At 38.8% G+C, this 21713-nt stretch overlaps 2 protein-coding genes across 3 annotated transcripts in view; one reads left to right on the top strand and one right to left on the bottom strand.

The window, feature by feature from the left end:
• LRCH2 (leucine rich repeats and calponin homology domain containing 2) overlaps positions 1–21713 on the bottom strand; it is a 97219-nt gene that overhangs the window by 36154 nt on the left and 39352 nt on the right. For both annotated transcript variants that reach the window (XM_047082054.1, XM_047082053.1), the window contains exons 4-11: positions 20182–20287; positions 19962–20098; positions 15462–15595; positions 7898–7985; positions 7477–7588; positions 6921–7018; positions 6765–6823; positions 4863–4970 (exon numbers count right to left, since the gene is read on the bottom strand). In XM_047082054.1, coding sequence (XP_046938010.1) covers positions 4863–4970; positions 6765–6823; positions 6921–7018; positions 7477–7588; positions 7898–7985; positions 15462–15595; positions 19962–20098; positions 20182–20287 — 842 coding nt within the window. The remainder of the gene's footprint in view (positions 1–4862; positions 4971–6764; positions 6824–6920; positions 7019–7476; positions 7589–7897; positions 7986–15461; positions 15596–19961; positions 20099–20181; positions 20288–21713) is intronic.
• Positions 9201–10310, top strand: LOC124513962 (protein SET-like). Its single transcript, XM_047082055.1, has 2 exons — positions 9201–10074; positions 10282–10310. The coding sequence occupies exons 1-2, from the start codon at positions 9201–9203 to the stop codon at positions 10308–10310; spliced, it is 903 nt and encodes a 300-aa protein (XP_046938011.1).

A 21713-nucleotide genomic window follows, 5' to 3' on the forward strand; every position in this document is an offset into this window, starting at 1 on the left:
GCACTTAATCCCCAAATGCAGAAGAATCAGGGTAAAAAAATACCCAAGACTATTAAGAAGAAATACTTTTTTAAAGAGTGATTTTTAAAAAAGAGATATAACAGTGTGAACTATCCTGAGGGGTGAGTGTCAGAATTATTGCGGGGGGGGGGGGCGAAAGGGGGGGGGGGATCATATTACTATGCCCTCACTACAGTAAATTCTGAATTCTCCTCAAACCACACTTACTAGCATTGTGATCACTGATGCATATGAGTCATACTGGAGGAGAAAGAAAAAAACACTTGAGACCTACTTACCTATAAAATGTATTTCATACACTTAAGAATTCTCCTATGTAAATGTTTGTTTGTACGTGGATCTTTAATGTTTTACTCTGTGATATTAAAGGTCAAAATAAACCTCTGCTTGGGGCGCCTGGGTAGCTCAGCCAGTTAAGCTGTCCAACTTCAGCTCACGTCGTGACCTCCCGGTTCACGAGTTCGAGTCCCGCGTCGGGCTCTGTGCTGACAGCTCAGAGCCTGGAGCCTGCTTCGGATTCTGTGTCTCCCTCTCTCTGCCCCTCCCCTGCTCATGTTCTGTCTGTCTCTCTCTCAAAAATAAATAAACATTGAAAAATAATAATAATAATAAACATCTGCTTTATCTAAATATCTATTCTAGATTATTAACACATTTCCCTAATCCAGTTACCAGTACTATGTTTTAAGTAAAAGACTATAAAATTCAGCTGTACCCACCTGGCCCCTTAACACTTAAGGCTTCCACAAACTCTACAGACACCCTGATGCATGCCCTGCTGCTCTGGTCCTCTGGAAGAGGTTTTCACTGAGCGATGCTCTAGAACATAAACGCCTCCGTCTGTATTCACATCTCCCGTACATCACCCAAACCAAAAGACGGAAGGGGTAAGATTAGGGGGAGAGGACAGGGAAGTCATTAGTAAAGCAAACAGAAAAGAAAGAATGGATGGATTTCAAGGGTTGAGAGAACTACTTAATTAGTTATAACAAGCTAGAGGTTAACACTGGACTACTTGTATGGTCAGAAAAAAAAAATCCCATGAAATTGGTTATGTACATAATTTCAAAATTCCAAACCAAAGTAATGAACTTCTCAAAATCTGATTTTCCTTTCCATGATCCTTAGTTATACATCAATAGAACGTTTCAAAATTGCTTTTTTTTTTTTTATTCAGCCATATCACATAGTACTCAGAAGTACATCTTTACACAATAAGTGAAAACTCTCAGGACACACTTAACAGCAAATAACATAATTATTAAAAAGAAAGATATAATAGAAAATAGCATACAAGTTAAGAGGAATGAACATGCAATGGGAACCGGTCAACTGAAGCTATTCATTGCAAAAGACCCACACATATTGTAATCCTTTCTCTAGGATGATAACCAAGCAAATTCTAAGGAGCCAGCTAAACGTCAACTTATTATAAAGCCACATAATAAGAAAATCTGTGTAAGAAAAATAACAGTAGCCACCTCTCTAAGAATAAGATAGATAAGAAGGATTGGTGGAAATTTGAAGAATTAGCTAAATAATTTAGGGTAGAACATTAAGGTAATTTTTAAGACAATAGTATTTTTTTTTAATTTCCCAAATTACAGCGAATGTTGAAAACTTGCAGAATAGGGGCGCCTGGATGCCTCAGTAGATTAAGCGTCCAACTTCAGCTCAGGCCATGATCTAATGGTTTGTGAGTTTGAGCCCTGCATCAGGCTCTGTGCTCACAGCTCAGAGCCTGGAGCCTGCTTCAGATTCTGTGTCTCCTTCGCCCTCTGCCCCTCCCCTGCTCACACTCTGTCTCTCTCTCTCTCTCTCTCTCTCAAAAATAAATTAAAACATTTTTTAAACACTTGCAGAACAGCTGTTTTAATATGGACAGCTTCACTGATTCAGAGGGACTTCAATACACTCAAATACAAGTAGAAATAATCCAGTATTTTGATAAGGGGGATAAAGATGAGCTTCTAAAAACTCAACAGTAAACTGCCAACACAAAGTAGCTTAACCTATGCAATTCAGAGAGGAAAGTCTTCTAAAAACTAGGCTTCAGACTTTGAACACGTACCAGTTATCTACTTGATAGTCTATTCGATCTCCTTTCCCACTCTTTTTGACTATTAATTCTGTGCAATACCCTCTTGTTATTTTCCTAGGGTAGCTTCATCCACCTAGTATTAGTATAAACATGCGTAATGAATAAAAGACATTTTTAAAAGTAGCAGGAACTAAACAACTGGCAAAGTTGCTTTAAGAAAATCATCGCTGAACCCAACCTAAGCAGCTTTTTAACAGCCTCTCGTTTGGGAGTGCGCACACGGCTTCTTTCAGCTCAGAGCTACCACTGCATTTACCTTCAACTAGTAGCTAGCTAAAGAACTTCTAAGTAGTATACAGTCAAAACAGGAGTCCGAGGTGGTACTTCCTGATATGCGAGGGTAACCTTACTCTAAATAAATTATTTTAAATCGTGACAAACAACAAACAAAAACATTGCAACGACTGTGTTACAACCTAAAGAGACATATTATAACTCCTGGTTGATCTGCAATTTTAAATAGCATTTCAGATTCTTTATGAATAAAGTTGGAATCTACAATGCAGTATGGAAGAGAAATCTACAACCAGAGAAGGTGTAAATAACATCAAATCCTCTAAGGCATGGATATATCCTTATAGAAGATTACTTCTGATTTTCTTGGACTCACTCCAATTCAAGTATTGTAATAGTAAACAAAAATTTTAATTATCTATACCTAAGAGATGTGAGCAATAGCAACATACTTTAGAAAAAGGGAAGAGATTATTTAGTGGAGAAAATGCTAGAGTTAGCATAAAAAAATTCTGAGATCAATTTAACAGAACTGGCCAAGGATCTAATTAAAATTGTTTATAAATTATACATTTCAAAAGTAAAATGTGTTCCTTACATTATGACCAGATATGATAAATATTTTAATGCCTTCCAAAGCTAGACATAATTATTACATTAATGTCACTGCATATTAACGTTTATCTTTAAAAAATCTGTACTCCTATGTGTTAACATCTGAAAAGGGAGATGAAGAGAAACATCAGACATAAATTGCTTTTGCACACATCTAAAAAAATAAGTTATTTAGAAAGGACATCACTACTAAATTAATAGTTCCTATTAGCTTTACATTTGTTTACCTCATCTTCCAGCAATCAGTTAACTAATAATATTACTGAGTACCTACCATGTACAAGGCACAGTGCTAGGTGCTATTTTGTACAGATCACAAAACTATCACACAAAAAAACCCTAGGAAACATCATTTGATGTTGTTTCTATGCTAAAAAGAATAATTCAAGTCATAGGAATAGATTAAAAACTAATACAGTAGTAGAAAACTGGAAAATATAGAAATGATATATAGGACGATGTTAAAATCTAAAATTATGTACTCTGGTGCTATTCTTCACACAATCACAGAAATACTGTCGTGGGTTCTTTCAAAATCAATATTATCTGCTCATAATGATAAATACAATTATTTCACCCGCCAGGTACAAAAGATAGAAACTCAACTATTTCTTCAGCTACACAGAGCAGGTGATGGCTTGCTTCAACAAACCTCTTAAACCATGGGGGAGATCAATACTCGGATTATACTGGAAGGGGAAAAACATACACTAGCACTCACAAGTAGCCAGTATAAAAAGAGGCCCATTAGAAATGAATCATAGGAAGAGATTAGAAAATAAATTTCACAGAAAAGGGTGATAGAAAGTTATGGTAAAAGAAAAACATGAACTGGGAATGAGGATACATTAGATATAGAAGGAATAAGGATGAGTGATATTTTCTAGTATGGTTTTTAATTCTATAAATGTAGTAGCTGCACACACGCACAAAAAATATTTAGTAATTATTTTAAAAAACATAGTGGCCCTTAAAACCACACATCTGCAATTTGCTAAGTCTTAACAGCCATTATTCTCAGCCTATCTAAGCAAATGCCAGTATATCTCATATGCTCAGCCTATCTAAGCAAATGCCAGTATACATCCTAAAACACGGTCACGTGAGCCACAAACATTTATTGTTTTGATTAAGAAAAACAAAATACTCATTAGTTACCCACACTAATAAATGTACCAAAATTATCCTTTTAATTTTCTCAAAGCAAAAAACCACTCAGATCTTCTTTATCATTTCAAAACTAAACTAAATCATGCAGATGCACGAAGAGCTGACCCTGAGCAGCACGCAGAACTTCTGTAATTAAAAAGGGACTCGCACTCATTTCATACTCCTTCATATAATGTCTTTCTTATGGCCAACGGCACGTGTATCTGGAGAAAGTCCAGCCAGAGGGAGAAACCCTCCCTGACCAAGAAGCAGACCAAAGTGAACCTGTGACCTTCAAACCATAATGCTGATTTAATCAACAATTATGTAAGTCCATTCAATTCTAAGGAGTTTACGCATATCCCAAGTAATCTGGAATTTCATAAAAAGCATACTACACACACATGACACGGGGAAAAATGCTTATAACGTCTCTAAGGCTATTGTGAGCTAAAATGAATACCAACAAATAAATCAGTTACTATTATTTAGCACACAGGACTAAAAAAGAGACACCTACACAGTAGTTAAATAAAATGACTATGTGGGTATAAACCATTTGTTAATTGTGGGTGTAACTGGACGCTTCTCTCCTAAGTATTTCCTAGTGTCTTTTAATAGCCCCTTGACACAGATCTTAAATGGTCCTATTGTTTACTGGAAACTTCATTTGATAATCTTTGAATAATCATTTGAGGATTATAACGTCTGCCTATTTGAATCTCATTACTGAAAAAAATACCTGTTCTTCTGCTCTTGCTGCAATAACTGAGCGGCTATTTTCCTCAAATCAGTTACTTCCTTCAAATCATCATCCTCTTCCTCTGCAAGTAACTGTTCTTTCCCAAGTCTGAAAGGTGACACAAACATGGTTATCCAGAAAGTAAGGCAGATGACATTTTATGCCAGCTTCCAGAAGCAGAAACCATTTGTTCGTTTTTAATATCAACTGAAAGCTAAAAACCTAATGTCCTTGTACTTGAAACATTAAAACAAGAAATAAGGAATATTTAAGGAATATAAAAACATACCTAACCTCTAGTCAATAGGAAATGTGTCATACTGGTGATATTAATAAATGGCTAACAAAGTAAACTGTATTACCGTTTTGTAATTTCTGAAATGTATAATTTAACAACGCATACTCCTCAGTCTTGAGTGTAATAAGAACTCCAGAGCCCTATATGCCTGTCTTTATAAATATCAAATGTTATCAGTTTATCAGTTTATTCATTGTGACGTTAAAAGTCTCTATGTAAGATGTTTAAGTAGAGGAAGTGCAAAACAGGTCCAAGTAAGACTGGCGAATTTGCAGGAAAATGCTCATTAAAATACATAATTTTTAATCAAAGAGAACAAAGGAATTTTTAAATAAGTTCTCCAAACTCCAGTGATTTTATCCCAAAGGTATTTCATTTACAACGCAGTATCAAACCCTAAGACTCCGTATCTTCACCATATCTTGTATGCCACTGTGACCCTCAAGTTTAGGCAAAGATCTTCAGGAGATAAAGTGAGAAAGTAAGAGAAGAATGACATATAAAGAGTGTAAGACAAAGCAATGTACCTCCTTATGGGGTACCAGAGATGATTAATTCAAGATTGCTTAAAAAGTTACCAATGAGGTCATTTGGAGGAAGCACAATGGACAGAAAAGAGAAAAGCCTGGAGATCAGAAACAGCTAGGGTCACACCGTAGGTTCTAGTGGATGCCATCTAAGTGGTTCTAGGCAAGAAACTTTAGAGTCTCCCAAGCTTCATCTTCCTCATCTGTAAAAATGGGGATAGCATTAACCCTGCAAGATTTAGTGAAGATTAAGTAAGAAACATGAGGGGCACCTGGCTGGCTCAGCTGGGAGAGCACGAAACTCTTGATCTCAGGGCCATGAGTTTGAGTCCCATGTTGGGTTAAATAAATAAAACTTAAAAAACTATATAATAATCTTTGGGACACCTGGCCGGCTCAGTTGCAAGAGCACGCAACTCTTGATCTCAGGGTCATGAGTTCGAGGCCCACACTGGCTATAGAGATTACTAAAACAAAATAAAAATCTTTAAAAATAAATAAATAAGAAACACGGGAAAGCACACAGCACAGATCCTGGTACATGGTAGGTATACGACAAATGTTCCTTCCTTCCTTCCTTCCTTCCTTCCTTCCTTCAGCTGTATAGCAACTTTAAGGAGTGACTGAATGTGGCAGGTCACACTCCATGATTTCCTAAGATGATACAGAAAAGATCTCAAGTGCATTATTTTCATAAAACAGAAGTAAATACCCTTAAAATTACTATAACCAGTCTGATGAAATGGAAAGTGTAGTAGACAAAGAGTTGAAACATCTCAGTTCCAGACATTTGAAACTCCAGGTCTATATCCTTATTGGCCAAATGATGCAAAAAAAAAAAAAAAAAAATCATTTATTTTCAAGAGTTGCTTAATAGCTCAAATGAAGCAATGAATGTGAAGGTACAGTCGTCCTCGGTAATAATAGAATTATTACACTTCTTAGCCAGGGTGGTGGGGGGATGTATATACTACACTGAGCTTAAATGCTTACTATCCTCTTCAGTTTAAATGAGGAATGCAGACAAATGTTTCGTGTATAAGTTACATTTCAACTGGAGGATTCGTGTATGCTTACCTTTTTTCATCTCCCAATTCTTCATTTTTCTGAGATTTCTCAGGACCTTTTTCTTTTCCCTTACATAAAAGAAAGTTACCATTTTAAATCTGTGTGGTGTACTTTTGTGAGATAAAGGAGAGTATGTTATTAATATTTGTTCAAAGTTTTCTTTACCTTAAGGAAAGAGACATATGATCCAATATGTGCATCTCCTTGTTCAAGAACTGCTACATCTTCTGTGTTGGGATCAATAAAATCATACACCTCCTGGTCTAAGTATAGATTAGTAATTATTAGAAAATATAAATAGTAAGCAGTATGCTTTCATACTGTAGTGTTTAGAATAAAAGTATATTTTTTCAATAAAAGAGGTGGCCAAAGACATTGTAATTTTTCGAAATGCATTTTTGATTAAGGGCAATATACATGAAATAAAAATAGGGGTGCCTGGGTGGCTCAGTCAGTTGAACATCCGACTTCAGTTTGGGTCATGATCTTGAGGTCCATGAGTTTGAGCCCCACGTCGGGCTCTGTGCTGATAGCTCAGAGCTTGGACCTGCTTCAGATTCTGTGTGTGTGTGTGTGTGTGTGTGTGTGTGTGTGTGTGTGTGTCTCTCTCTCTGCCCCTCCCCCACTTACGCGCACATGCTCTCTCTCTCCCTCTCTCTCTCAAAAACAAATAAACATTAAAAAAAATTAAAATAAAATAGCAGGCACCCATATGAATTACCTTTCTGAGAATCAGGTTTGCTTCCAATTGAGTGACTGTCATTTCTTGATGTCTGTTCTCTATTTGACTCGGAGACTTGAGAGTGAAGGCTGATTGTGTCGTCATCTGATGGCTGAAAGGAATAAGCACAAAGTACAAATGAGGCACTTGAAACATAGAATAAGGATTAGGTTATTTTAATTTCACATAAGACGTGTAGAGTATCTGCTTTACATCTCCAGTTCTCAAACCAAAAATTAGTATGTTAAGCTTTCCTGTTCTGCTTCTAAAAATGTGCATGTCCTTTTTTCATCTGAAGTCATGAAATGCAATAATGATTGTATTTTTAAGCAAAATAAATCAAGTGTGCACAAGTGTCTATGTATTTCAAAACTCTAACAAAGTTTACAAATAAAATAGATTAGCAATAAAAAAGACTCACTTCAGTTGTAGATAATCGTTTCTCTCCATTATCACTTCCAATCCCAGAGTCAGGGCCATGATTTTTATTTGGATAAAAATCTTCCATACTATGGAAATAGAAATTCTAAGGACAATTAGGGTTTTCTTCTTAAATCAATACAGACTTGACCTAAAATGTCCCTAGATAATACAGAATATATACTCTTGATGTTTAACATCCTTAAGGACATGAAGGGAAAGTATCAGAAACCATCTGATAAAATATTTTATTCATATCCCTCATGTAATATTTTCCCTTCATGTGCTCTGTTGTAAAGTGTCAATTGTTAACAAAAAACTATTACTTCTCCTGAGAGATTCAGAAAAGCAGAGTCCTGCTAAAAAATACTCTTAATGAAAGCCCTTTCTATTTTTCTCATTGCTTTAACAAATTTTACCATAGAACACTGAAATATGTTTTTAACTTCATAGTTTCTTCTTCATTAGCTGTAAAAATACGATTTCGCTTTATAAATAATGCCCATCCGATAATTAAGAGAAAATGCAAAAAAAAAAAAAGTATGCAAAGCACTGAATAAACAATTGTTTTGGCAGAGCTGTCCTTGAAAATTTCGTAATTACACAACACAAAAGTATGCCACCCAGGTTGCAAGGTATTTTTCGCTTTAATTTGCAAATTTACATACGCGCAACCTTGCATACACTCCATACGGACCACTTATTATGTGCCAGGAATTAAGCTAAGTGCTTTAAAGACAATACCTCACACACGCCTTGTAAAAACTCTAGCAGGTTGGTGGTGCAGTCTCACTCTGCAGATGAGAAAACTGAGGCCAGGAGGGATTGAACAACTTTTCCATGACACGCAATTTGCAAATGGCGGCTTAAATGTGATCCCAAGATTATCTAACACTGAAGTCTCTGATCTTAATCACGATGCTCTTATTTCTTCCCCAAATGCCGATCCGTACACTTTCCAGGAATGTATCAATATAGGTGCGCCGCCTCCTCCCCTCCGTACGCAGAAGGCCGGGCGGGGCCCGCGCGACGCCCGCGCAACGCCCCGCCCACTCCCTCCCCCCCCACCCATCATCAGGCTGTGACGTCGTCAGGAAGCGCGCTCGTGAGCCACGAGGCAGAGCGAGCGACCGCGCGCCGGGAGGAGGCGGCTGAACGCCGGGAGGTCGCATAGAGCGAACGAGCGAGCGCCCGCGCGTGTGACCCGTGTGGCGTGAGGCGTGAGGGGAAGCCGCTGCCTGCCCCCTTCGCCTTCCCTTCTCTCCTGTTCCCTGCGACCGTGACCGCGACCGCGGAGCAGCACCATGTGGGCGCCGGCGGCCGAACTCGGTAAAAAGCTCAACTCCAACCACGACGGGTCCAGCGAGACCGCAGAAAAAGAACAGCAAGAAGCGATTGAACATATAGATGAAATACAGAGTGAAATCGACATACTTAATGAACAAGCCAGCGAGGAGATCCTGAAAATCGAAGAGAAATACAACAAACTCCGCCAACCGTTTTTTCAGAAGAGGTCGGAAGTGATCGCCAAAATCCCAAATTTTTGGGTAACAACATTCGTCAACCATCCACAAGTGTCTGCGCTGCTTGGGGAGGAGGATGAAGCGGTGCTGCATTATCTGACAAGAGTTGAAGTGGCAGAATTTGAAGATACCCAGTCAGGTTACAAAATAGATTTATATTTTGATGAAAACCCTTACTTCGAAAATAAAGTTCTCTCCAAGGAATTTCACGTGAATGAGAGTGGTGACGCATCTTTGAAGTCCACCGAAATCATATGGAAATCTGGAAAGGATCTGACGAAACGTTCAAGTCAGGCACCGGACACGGGCAGCAGGAAGAGAAAGTATGAAGAACCTGAGAGCTTTTTCGCCTGGTTCACTAACCATCCTGATGCAGACGTGGATGAGTTAGGCGAGCTCATCAAAGATGATATTTGGCCAAATCCACTGCAGTACTACTTGCTTCCTGATACAGATGATGAAGAATTAGAAGACGAAGAAGTGGAAGAAGAAGAGGAAGAGGAAGAGGAAGAAGAAGAAGAAGAAGAAGAAGAGGAAGAGGAAGAGGAAGAGGAAAAAGAAGAAAAAGGGGAAGGAGAAGAAGAGAAGAAGGAAGAGGAAGAAGAAGGTGAAGATGATGACAAGGGGGAGAAAGGCGAGCCGGATGGAGAGAAAGGCGAGCCGGATGACGACAAAGGTGACTAATGGAACGCGGATGGATGCCAACCTTCCTTTTTCAGTTTTCTCCAGTCTCTGGGAGCAACTTGCAGTCTTCCCCACCCCCACCCCGCCCACCCCCGCCCTTCTCCTCCTCTTGTGCTCATTTGCCCTGTTTTTTGTGTACTTCATTTTTTTTAAAAATGTTTGTTTGTTTGTTTTTCAGAGAGAGAGCCAGAGACACACGCAGCGTGAGAGCCACAGGCGGAGAGAGGGGGAGACGCAGAACCCGAAGCAGGCTCCAGTCTCCAAGCAGTCCGCGCAGAACCGGATGCGGGGCTCCAACCCACAAACCGTGAGATCACGACCCGAGCCCAAGTTGGACTGAGCCACACAGGCGCCCCTCGTTTGCCTTATGTTTTGAAGTCTCTTTTCTCTCCCTTTATGCCATGGTTCTCTACTTATTGGGGGGGGGGGGAGGGGGATACGTTGAGCAGAATACACTGGGAAAAGAATCTCTACCCCTTTCTGTTCCAAATTCATTTTTATCCCTTTAAAAATTTCGTCTCAAAAACTTTATGGAATCAGCACTGCCATGTTCTGTGGGGAAAAAAGGGGAAAAAAAAGACAAACGTTCTGCTCCCTTAGCTCTGCTGGAAGCTGGAGGGTGTTTAGGCCCCTGTGTAGTAGTGCATAGAATTCTAGCTGTTTCCCTCCTTTCTCTGGATACTGGGCTCAGAGAGTAGTACACTGTGTCTCTGAATATGGACAGTTAGCATTTACCACCGTTATCTGTCTGCTTTCTCTTGTTTAAAAAAAAAAAAAGAAAACTTTAAAAAATAGGATTAGAGAAGGTGAGCAAAGGGTGAGATGTTTGGGTGGGTTGAGCGGGCACTTTGACCACATGGCTTCTGCTCTGGCAGGTTTAGAATTGTGATGTTTAACAGACATCCTTGCAGCTGAAGATGACACTCTTACAACAAAATTCTCTCCTGATGATGATTTGAGCCCTGCCACTTGCCAGGAGAGCCGGCAGAACCTGTAGGATCTTATTTAGAATTGACATTCTCTTGGAATTTTGTTCTTGTTTATTTTTAAATATCTTTTTCTCTCATTGGAAAGATGATGCTCAGTTTTAAACGTTAAACGTGTACAAGTTGCTTTGTTACAATAAAACTAAATTTCTACAAAAAGGATTTGATGCTTTTCTCTCAGAACAGATGTATTTCATTATGACTTTCCAAGTTTGAGTCATATAATGTATTGTCAAACTTGGTCACCCTGACTCCGTATTTTTTGACATGCACTTTGCCGGGTGACCTCAGGGCTTGTGTGGACTGAGAAAGGGATTTGAATTAATGGGTACGATTTGCCATCAGCTTCTGAAATCTTCCACCTCAGTTGGGGTACCAGATTGCTCAAAAGTCAGTTCTGATTATGCTGTGCCCTTGATTTGTATCCCAAATTGGCGTTTTTAAAAATGGGCCTTTATTTACCTGGATGTAATCACAGTGCCTGCCACCGCGGTCAGACAGACCTGGTGCTCTAATGCCGAATTACACAAAGGGCGGTTGCTGGCCTGTCTTCATTGGCACTATGAGATGTGGCCGAGAAGACAGACTCTCAAGAGAAGTCTGTGCTGGTGGTGAACTCAGGAGTACTTTCGTCTCAAAGTACTAGCTATTTCGCGCACAGCTCTCAAGCGAGGCCTGTCTGTGTGAATCTGGGTGAGAATGACCGGCTCGGCTCCGCTAAATGCCATTGTGCGCAGACTAACATTTTGGGAAGCTACCTAATGCATAAGCTTTTTCATGCTGTAAAGGATGATAGCTAAAATTAAATGCCACTTAACTTTTTCAGAGAGGAATTCGTGGAGAGCCAGGTCAAATTCAGTTTTCTGATGCATGAAACTTTATAAATGGAACGATTCCATCGATAGGCAAAGGGTAATGAAAACCTGTCTAGATGGATAGCACGTATAATTTCTGCACAGGTCATGTTTAGTAAGTACTACATCAGTGTATACGGGTCAGGAATCTTGCTCCAATAAAGGAACATAAAGATTTAAAACTATATATGTATAAAAAATTAAATAAACTCAGGTGAGCAATTACCAAGTGTCAGACACTATGCTGAATGCCTGAAAAGATAGGAGATGAATTAAACAAATGTTTGGCCTCAAAGGGCTCTCAGCCCAGAGGGGAAGTGTGTTTATATATTTTGAAGACTATGACAAAGGTAAATATATCAAGTAACATGAGAAAAGAGTGATCAATTAATTCTCCTTGGTAAGGTTAGGAAGGGCCTCACCCAAGAAAGTGGCTTTGGAGCTTAGTCTAGAAGGATGAAGAGAGGCAATAATTGCTAGCATTTATGGAGTGTCCTTATTAGCTACTGTGCCAGGTACACATCGTATTTTATTTATAATCCTTACATTCTGCAATTCATGCATCATTTCTTTTCATAAGTGAGAACAGAACTTCTAAAAGTTACCCTCCCAAGGGGGAAAAACAGAACCCTTACTGAATATCATGTCTTGAACTAGTTGCCGAGTACACATTTAATTCTCACAACAAGCTTTTGAAGTGGGTATTGTTAACATTTTAAACAAAGAAATAGGCTCAGAGACAGTAAACAACTTATGCAGGCAAAAGAAGAATTAAGAGGTTAAACCATGATTAGAAGCAAAATCCACCTGACGCCACTGCACAATAATACATCCGTGTACTATACTAAAATCTATGCGTATCTGTGATAGTTGACAATGATAACAATAAGCTATTAGTTGAGGAACTGTTACGGGTAAGGCGTGTTAAGTGCTCTATATACATTATTTAATTTAATCCCGACAGCATCCATATGATTATTTCCCTTTTTACAAATGTAAGAACACTGAGGACTACAGACATTATGACACAAGGACATGAAGTTATCAAGAGTCAGAGAAGGGCTTCACGGGTATATTATGCCTGACTGCAAAAGTTGATATACCTAACCACTGTAATGCTTATCTATGTAGAATAAATACTTTACAAAATCGCCAAGGCACAGAAGGCTATTCTAGGTAGTAAGAATCAAAGAGACAAAAGCATAAGCATAGAGGTGGAAAGTGCACACAGGAATTTTCTAAGTAGTTCAAAACAGCCTGTGAGTAGAAAATTAGCACGCCTAAGAGTCGGAGTCGCTTCATAAGTAGATTCAATTGACTTGTACTATCCTATATAGTAGCCACTAACCATCATATGGCTGTTGAGCACTGGACATATGGCTAGTCTAAACTCAAACGTGCTATAAATGAAAAACACACACCAGATTTCAATGATGTAACAGAAAAAGAATGAAAAACCTTACATTTTTTATAGGGATTACATGTTGAAACATGTAATTACGGGTTTTGGATATCCTGGGTTCAGTAACATTAAAATTAATTTCACCTGTTTCAGTTTTACTTTTTTTTTATGTGTATTTATCTTGAGAGAGAGAGAGAGAGAGAGTCAGACAGAGAGAGACAGAGGGGGAGAGAGAATCCCAAGAGGGGCTGGATCTCACAAACCGTGAGATCACGACCTGAGCCGAAATCAAGAGTCGGACGCTTAACTGACTGAGCCTACCCAGGCGCCCCATTTTTGCTTTTTTTTTTTTTAATGGATTACAAGAAAATGTAAAATTACACATGTGGCTTATATTCCACTTCTATTGGACACCAGTGCTAGAGACCATCTCTAAAATATATCTCCGTTCTTTCCACTCCTTTTCATCTCCGCCGCACCCACCCTATTCCAGACCCCTTGATCTCTTGGCAGTACTTCAACAACCTAACTAGTCCCTGTGCTTCTACGTTTGTTTACTTCCAATCTACGCTCCTTTCAAAAGCCAAAATAGCTGTTTAAATATAAACCAGATCATGTTATTCCACGGCTCATAACTGTCTGCTGACTTCCCACTGCACTGTAAGTAAAATTCAAACTCTGCACACCACAGCCCCCAAAGCCCCCACGTGACTTGAGGCCTGACTACTTCTCCAAAATCAACTTGGACGTCTTTTTCTTCAGCCACTCTGCTCCGACCGTGCTGGCCTTTCAGTTTCTTTAACACACCAAGTTTCTTCCTAACTTCGGGTCTTAGTGCATGTCGTTCTTTCTGCCTGAAATGTTCCTCCCTTAGTCTTTACGCAGCTAGCTTTTCTCCTTTCAAGTCTTGACTTAAAACCTCACCTTCCCAAAGCGACATTCCCTGACCACACTCCTGAAACATGTTCCTCTCCTTTGTAGCCCCTGCCACAATTTGAAGTCGTATGTGTGCATGTGTATTAAGGTTTCTTTGCTTCATTTGCTGGCTGGCTCCTTCTCCACTAGACTGTGGGCTCCATGAGGGCCGACACCAAGGTACAGGCCATTCAACAAAACATACCCTGAACCTGCCAGCAGGCATCTGACTGCTATTTGGTGTTTGTTTCAACTGATATTGGTACAATAAACAAATGATTAATATAATCAATGTCACTACTAAAGGAAATTCATTTTTACATAAACGTAAAGCAAACTAATAGAGATCACAATACGAATAAAGCCTAATTTTTATAGAACTGTTTGGTTTATTATCACTCATAATATTAAACAGAATAATCTTTAGGAATTAAATATAATGTGTAAATATTTAATTCTACTGAGGCAACAGAAATATTCTAGAAAACATCCCATTTGGGAATTCAAAAACACTACTTAATATACTGCCATTCCAATTACTCTAAACTTTGTCACAAATAAAATGACAAACCTTTAAACATTTCAGGCAGGAGTGTAGTCTCCCTTTCTGCAGTCTCACCCCATTCCACATTATTTCCCATACTACTTGGTGGAATTGTATTTTCATAAAATCTTTCAGACATCCCGAAAGGATGAATCAAAAACAGATAGTCAAATCTACCATTTCAAAATCTCACGAGGAGATAAACACCAACGTCGTACAGAATATCAGTGATAAGTCATCTTTAATCCAGACGTAAAGAATATGAAGAAAAGGAGAAAGGTACCCTAAAATGTCTCACCCCCAAATCAAATTCTACTAGTTATTACAATACTAGTTAGTACAATAGAGGGATTATCATAATAAATTAACAGTTGCCAAGGGCTACGAAATTAGTGTTTCTGTAATATAAAGTCAAACATTTACATTTTGCTACCAAAATACTAGTAATACTTAGTTTTTTGAGAAAATCCCAAATTTATTCTAGTATCACAGAATTCTATGATGGTGATATTTCACTTCAGTCAATTGTTGATTTTAATCCTGGGCCAATCAACCTAAATATATTCAGTACACTCAAGATGAATCTGTATCTTTTACCTACAGAGAAGACAGCAATCATGAAATGAGACTGTATGAATATTAAGAATATTACATTACCTGTCTGTGAGAGGCTGGGAGGGCATCCTTTTACTCAGCGAGGGAAGATCCAGAGAATCTGGTTTCTTATCCATTCTGCAACATGCTTGGATATTTAAGTATTTAAATATGTGTACTTTACCCTTTAAACATATCTGTCAACAAATAATTGAGAAAGTAGATTTAGTTATATAGGCCCAAATATTAATGTCACCTACCAATTTATTTATATGTATATATATATATATATATATTTTAAGTTTATTTACTTTGAGAGAGACAGAATACGAGAGGAGGCGGCACAGAGAGAGAGACAAAGTGGGAAGACAGATAATCCCTAGCTGGCTCCACAGGGTCAGCACAGAGCCTGATGTGGGGCTCGAACTAACCAAACTGAGAGATCATGACCTGAGCTGAAATCAAGAGTTGGACATTTAACCAACTGAGCCACCCAGGTGCCCCTATTTATATATTTTAATAATCTTAAATTATGCTGAAACATCACAATCACAATAGAAACTTTACATATCTGAATCATTTGTACTTCTGACAGTTTATGAAAAAATCTGACAATACCAACTAAAAGTCTACTGCCATTTATAAGTTAATTTTTCTGTACGTGACTAAAGTTTTCTTGCTAAAAGTACAACAAACCACTAAATAATATAAAATCTATAATTCACGAAAGTTGCTTATTTTATTTTATTTTATTAATGTTTATTTTGAGAGAGAGAGAGAGAGAGAGAGAGAGAGCGAGCGGGGAAGGGGCAGAGAGAGACAGAGACACAGAATCCAAAGCAGGCTCTAGGCTCCAAGCTGTCAGCACAGAGCCGATGCAGGACTCAAACTCAAACCTCGAGATCATGACCCGAGCCGAAGTTGGATGCTTCACCGACTGAGCCAGGCGCCCCTCACAAAAGTTGTTTTTATTAGAAAAAAGTGAGAAGAAATATATTCACTGTAGTGATGAGAACAGAAAAAAAATAATAATAACCCATGTAATTCTTTAAAATAATCTTATCAGAACCACAAAGTTGTTTGGTCCAAACACTGGAATAAAGTTAATCAAAATAATATAAATATAGGAAAAATGAATTTGTTGAAAGGTGTGATAGCAGGCCAGTTAGAGTTAAATAATTTTTCAAATGGCCAATTCAACTAAAATATTGTCCTGAAAAGTTACTTTCATTGGTGGTGGAGAAGAGGAATAATGAGGGCTAAAATACTATGTGAAAGAAAGTATTTTACATAAAAAAGACAATGAGCAGTAAGAAAATGGTAAGTTAACTTCAGTCACCATGAATAATATCAAATAAATATTTCTCAAAAACTGTAATCATGGGGTGCCTGGCTGGTCAGTCAGTAAAGCGTGCCACTCTTGATCTCGGGGTCCTGAGTTCAAGCCCCACATTGTGTAGAGAGCTTACTTTAAAAAAATTTTTAGGGGAGCCTGGGTGGCTCAGTCAGTTAAGCCTCCAACCCTTCGTTTCCGCTCAGGTCATGATCCCATGGTTTATGAGTACGAGCCCCACATTTGGATCTGCGCTGTTGGCGTGGAGCCTGTTTGGGTTTCTCTCACTCTGCCCCTCCTCCTCTCCTGTGCGTTGTCTCTCTCTCTCTCTCTCTCTCTCTCTCTCACACACACACACACACACACACACACACATTTTAAAAAATGAAGACAAAAAATAAAAACAGTTTTTTATAACTTATTCAAAAAGGTTTTGGAAGGACTGGCTGGCTCAGTCGGTGGAGCATGGGACTCTTGATCTCGGGGTTGTGAGATCAAGCCCCACATCGGGTGTAGAGATTACTTAGAAAGTGAAATCTTAAAAACCATGCTTTGTTTTATGGATGGTCTTACATAACCTACAAACATGCAAAAAATAATCAACAAAGAAAACAGTAAGAAACAAACAAAAAAAAAACCAGTAAGAAAAGTACATGAAACAGTAATTATCATTCCAGGCATAAAGAATGTTTCTTAGATAATTGTAACAGATACAAGACCTGACCACTGAAAAACTTCATTTAAAAGGAAAAACTCTGAGCTATTAGAATATAAATAATTACCAATTAAAATATATCCCATTATCTGTATAAACCAAAAAACAATCATCTTTCATTACCAAATTAAATACCGGTGAATTCTTTTCTTCTGTAAATTTTTTATTGCAGTAATTCACATACATAATTTAAAATCAAAGAGAATTACAAAAGTGGTAACGAAAAATTAATCCCCCATTTCACTCCTTTCAATCTCCAAGACTTAGTCCCCACATACCAACTCTTTCGAGCGGTTTTCTGCTATTTACCTTCATATATATCAGTAATATGGTTCTGTTTTACTTCTTAGCTATATATGTTATTTATTGAGGTCTTACTAAGGAAAATGAGGACTCAGATTTCTTACATTACCACTGCCCACCACTATCACATATCATCACCGCCACCATACCATCCTCCCATCTTCAATCCCCATCAATTTATTTCCTCCTTCAGAAGTATAGCCTAGTGGTTAGAGCACAGACCCTGCAGTCAGACTGCCTTGCTTTGGAACCAGCTGTACCCACGCTAGCTATGTGGCATTGAATAAGTAAGTCCCATAACTTCTATGCTTCTGTTTCCTCATATATAAAATGAGATATAATAGTACCTGTTTTACAGGGTTACTGTAAGAATCAAATAATTTAATGCATGTAAAGCATTTCGATAGTGCCTGGAACACAGTAAGCACTAGAAATATCTCTGCTATTATTACTCCTATGTCACAATCTCTCATTAAATCAAAATACAGTATTATGACAAGAAAATATTCTGCTGAGGCCAAGAGTGATACACATTTGGCTGCTGAGTTATGGAAGAGAATCTGAGAGAATCTACCTACGCCGTAGAATAAACCCCAGGCTTTTGCTAAGGCAAGTGAGGGCTAGGCATGCAACTACAGAGCTAAGGGCAAGAATCCGAGGGTGTAAATCTTTTTTTTTTTTAATTTTTTTTTTTTAACGTTTATTTATTTTTGAGACAGGGAGAGACAGAGCATGAACGGGGGAGGGTCAGAGAGAGAGGGAGACACAGAATCTGAAACAGGCTCCAGGCTCTGAGCTGTCAGCACAGAGTCCGATGCGGGCTCGAACTCACGGACCGCGAGATCGTGACCTGAGCCGAAGTCGGCCGCTTAACCGACTGAGCCACCCAGGCGCCCCCGAGGGTGTAAATCTTAAGACCTGTAGTGTCCAATATGGCAGTCACACTAGTCACATGAAGCTATTTCATCTAAAATTAATCAAGATAAGATTAAATTTAAATTTAGGCTCCTTAGGGGGCGCCTGGTGGCTCAGTCGGTTAAGAGTCTGGCTTTGGCTCAGGTCATGATCTCACGTTTCATGAGTTTGAGCCCCACTTCAGGCTCTGTGCTGACAGCTCAGAGCCTGGAGCCTTCTCTGGATTCTGTCTCCCTCTCTCTCTGCCCCTTCCCCGCTAGCTCGCTCTCTCTCTCTCTCTCTCGCTCTCTCTCAAAAATAAATAAACATTAAAAACAATTCTGGACAGCACAAATCACAGAACATTCCTGTAGCTGACAAAGTTCTGCTGGACAGCACTGCCTCAGACATTCTACAGACTTTCACAGTTCCAGTCTTTCATCCTTCTGTTCAGTTACAGCTCTCCTCCAGTACCAAGCCATTCCCAGGTCTAACACAGCAAGTAAATCAACCTTCTTCGTGTTGCCCTCTCCCATAGCAGACCCAAGTTCCAGCTTTCCCCTGCGCTGCTAAGGCAGCTACTACCAGGACACCAGGCAGCCTTCATTTGAATTAGAAAAAGCATCCTCTTTGGAATGAGTGGAATGTACCTTTGTAGAAAGAAAAAGGCAACCCTTCTTCTGGAGCAGAGCGCCTGCTGGCATCTCACTGCCTTGTGCCTCCTCAGCCAGATCCTCTCGTGCCAGTGTAAGTAAAGACCCCAGTTCCCACTATTTCATCTATCTTCCATGTTCCAAAATTCTGTTGCCATCCCTCCCCTGCTGCCCTCTTCCCTCTCATTCTCTGGCCTTATTATGGGTTTATATCTTGGTACATTCCTTTACTGTCATTTTAGTAGATTCCATATGGATTGAATCCTCAAACTAAAAGGCTGAATTAATTCTTTTCCACTTGTATCTTGTTCTTTCTGTTAGGATTCCATCTATCAGTGTTGAGAACGCGTTCCAATCAATCATACAACAAAAAGTCAAGTAGATACATACCCGAGTAGGATAGAGGCAGAGACCCTCCACAGTCTATGTTTTTAAAGGAACGCTGACAAACAGAATTACGCATCTGGGCATTCTAAATTCTGTGCTCCAGAAGTGAAACTAAAACTCCTACCAAAGTGAAAAAGTCACTTCGCAGAAAAACTCCTTTGGCCAAGAAGGCCTCAACACCGAATGGACTCCTAATTCTGATGCTTTCTGATTTAGCAATCTGATGGATAATTATGAAGAAAAATAGAAGGAACACGTACTGTATTTTTATTACAAACCTGTGCTGGTGGTACTTGCAATGGATTATTATCCAAAATCATTACTTGCAAATGATGCAGCTTCCTGTAACAAACTGGAATTTCGGTCACTTTATTACAGGAGAAATCCAGCTTGACTAAGGGAAGATCTCCTAATTCTGTTCAGAAATGAAAAATAATTAAATTACATTGCATATAGTTGCTCTCTTGTTCATTTCAGTAAAAAGAATGAGCATCTTACCATCTGGCAACACGTGAAGATTATTTCTTCTGATATTTAGCTCTCTAAGTGAATGTAATTTTCCCATTTGTTGGGGAAGGACCTGAATCTCATTGCAGCTGATATCCTAAGGAAAGTAAGAAAATAAAACGATAACAAACTAACTGAGAAATACAGACATATTTCCATTTTCAAATCAAAGCACATGGCTAATAGCAAAAGCTACCTCAAATGTTGTTTCTCTGAAAATGGATTATCTGGCAGATTTCTATTAATGTTTCATCATAAAGTCAAGGTGGCACAGTTAAATTTTTCCGTGCAAAACTGTGAATAATAACTTAGGACTACATAATTCAGCCTTTTGAAAATCGCAGCTGAAGACTACTCTCACCAGCCAAAACCAGAAGTAAGGATAATCCAGGCACTCCTCATTCAGAGGTAAAATAAAAAACAACGATCAATCACTTTGATAATCTGTCAATTATGGTAGTTTTGAATTACTCTGTTGGACAGAAGCTGAGAAAGTCAAGCATTTACAGACATGAGCTGGAGAACCAAAGGCTATGGTCAGAATCAATTTAAACCTCTTTCTCAACGGGACACAAAATATGAGGGGTTACAAGCTCAAAATCTTGTGGCTCACATCATAACGCAAAGACTTTCCAGGAGATCTGAATCAGAAATGTCTCAAGGTTAAATTAAAATGCAAGTTCCTGATTTAAAGGTAAATGACACCACTTTCCCATAACAGGAGACAGCTGAAAGTAACTGTGCTCTCCTCTTCCTCCCCTCAAAGAAAAATCTGCAGCGTGAGCTCATACAGCAATCATTCCAGACACACGGCAAATGAAATTCACATTCTTCTGCAACTTCTTCCAATTTCCAGCTTTCACTGGAAATGATATTAGCTTGAAGGGAACAGAGTGGCACATATATTCAGTTTTATCAAAAATTAAAAAGGCAAGAGGGTAAATTCTGAATACTGAAGCCACGTAGGGAAAAATCCAATAGAGCTAAGACATTGGAAAAATGTATCCCGGAACACCTGGATGGCTCAGTTGGTCAAGTGCCTGACTCCTGATTTTGGCTCAAGTCATGATCTTACGATTCGTGAGATCAAGCCCCAAGTCAGGCTCCGTGCTGACAGCACCCGAGCCTGCTTGGGATTCTCTCTCTCTGCCCCTCCCCTGCTCACACGCTCGTGCTCTCGCTGTATTTCAAAATAAATAAATAAACTTTAAAAAAAAGAAAAAATGTACCCTACATACTTCTTTCAAACTATACCTAAGGCACCTTCATTCAACAATATCTATTCATCAAATACTATTTGCTAAACCAGGTTCTAAGTGCTGAATTTAGATTGTCTCATGGAGAAGCTGGTATTTGAGCAGTCTTGTCAGAGCTGAAAGTATGAGCCATGCCAATATATAAGAAAGGCAAAAAAGAAGGAACTTAAGGAAAAAAAGAAGGAACAATAAATGTAAAAAGGCTCGTGAGCAAAACATGCCTGACTTGTACTAAAAAACAGTAAGAAATTCAGTGTCACTAGAAGA

The sequence above is a fragment of the Lynx rufus genome, unplaced genomic scaffold (assembly GCF_022079265.1).
Source record: "Lynx rufus isolate CCGP_SWC_20201006 ecotype Redwood Valley unplaced genomic scaffold, mLynRuf1.p SCAF_19, whole genome shotgun sequence".
NCBI lineage: Eukaryota > Metazoa > Chordata > Mammalia > Carnivora > Felidae > Lynx > Lynx rufus.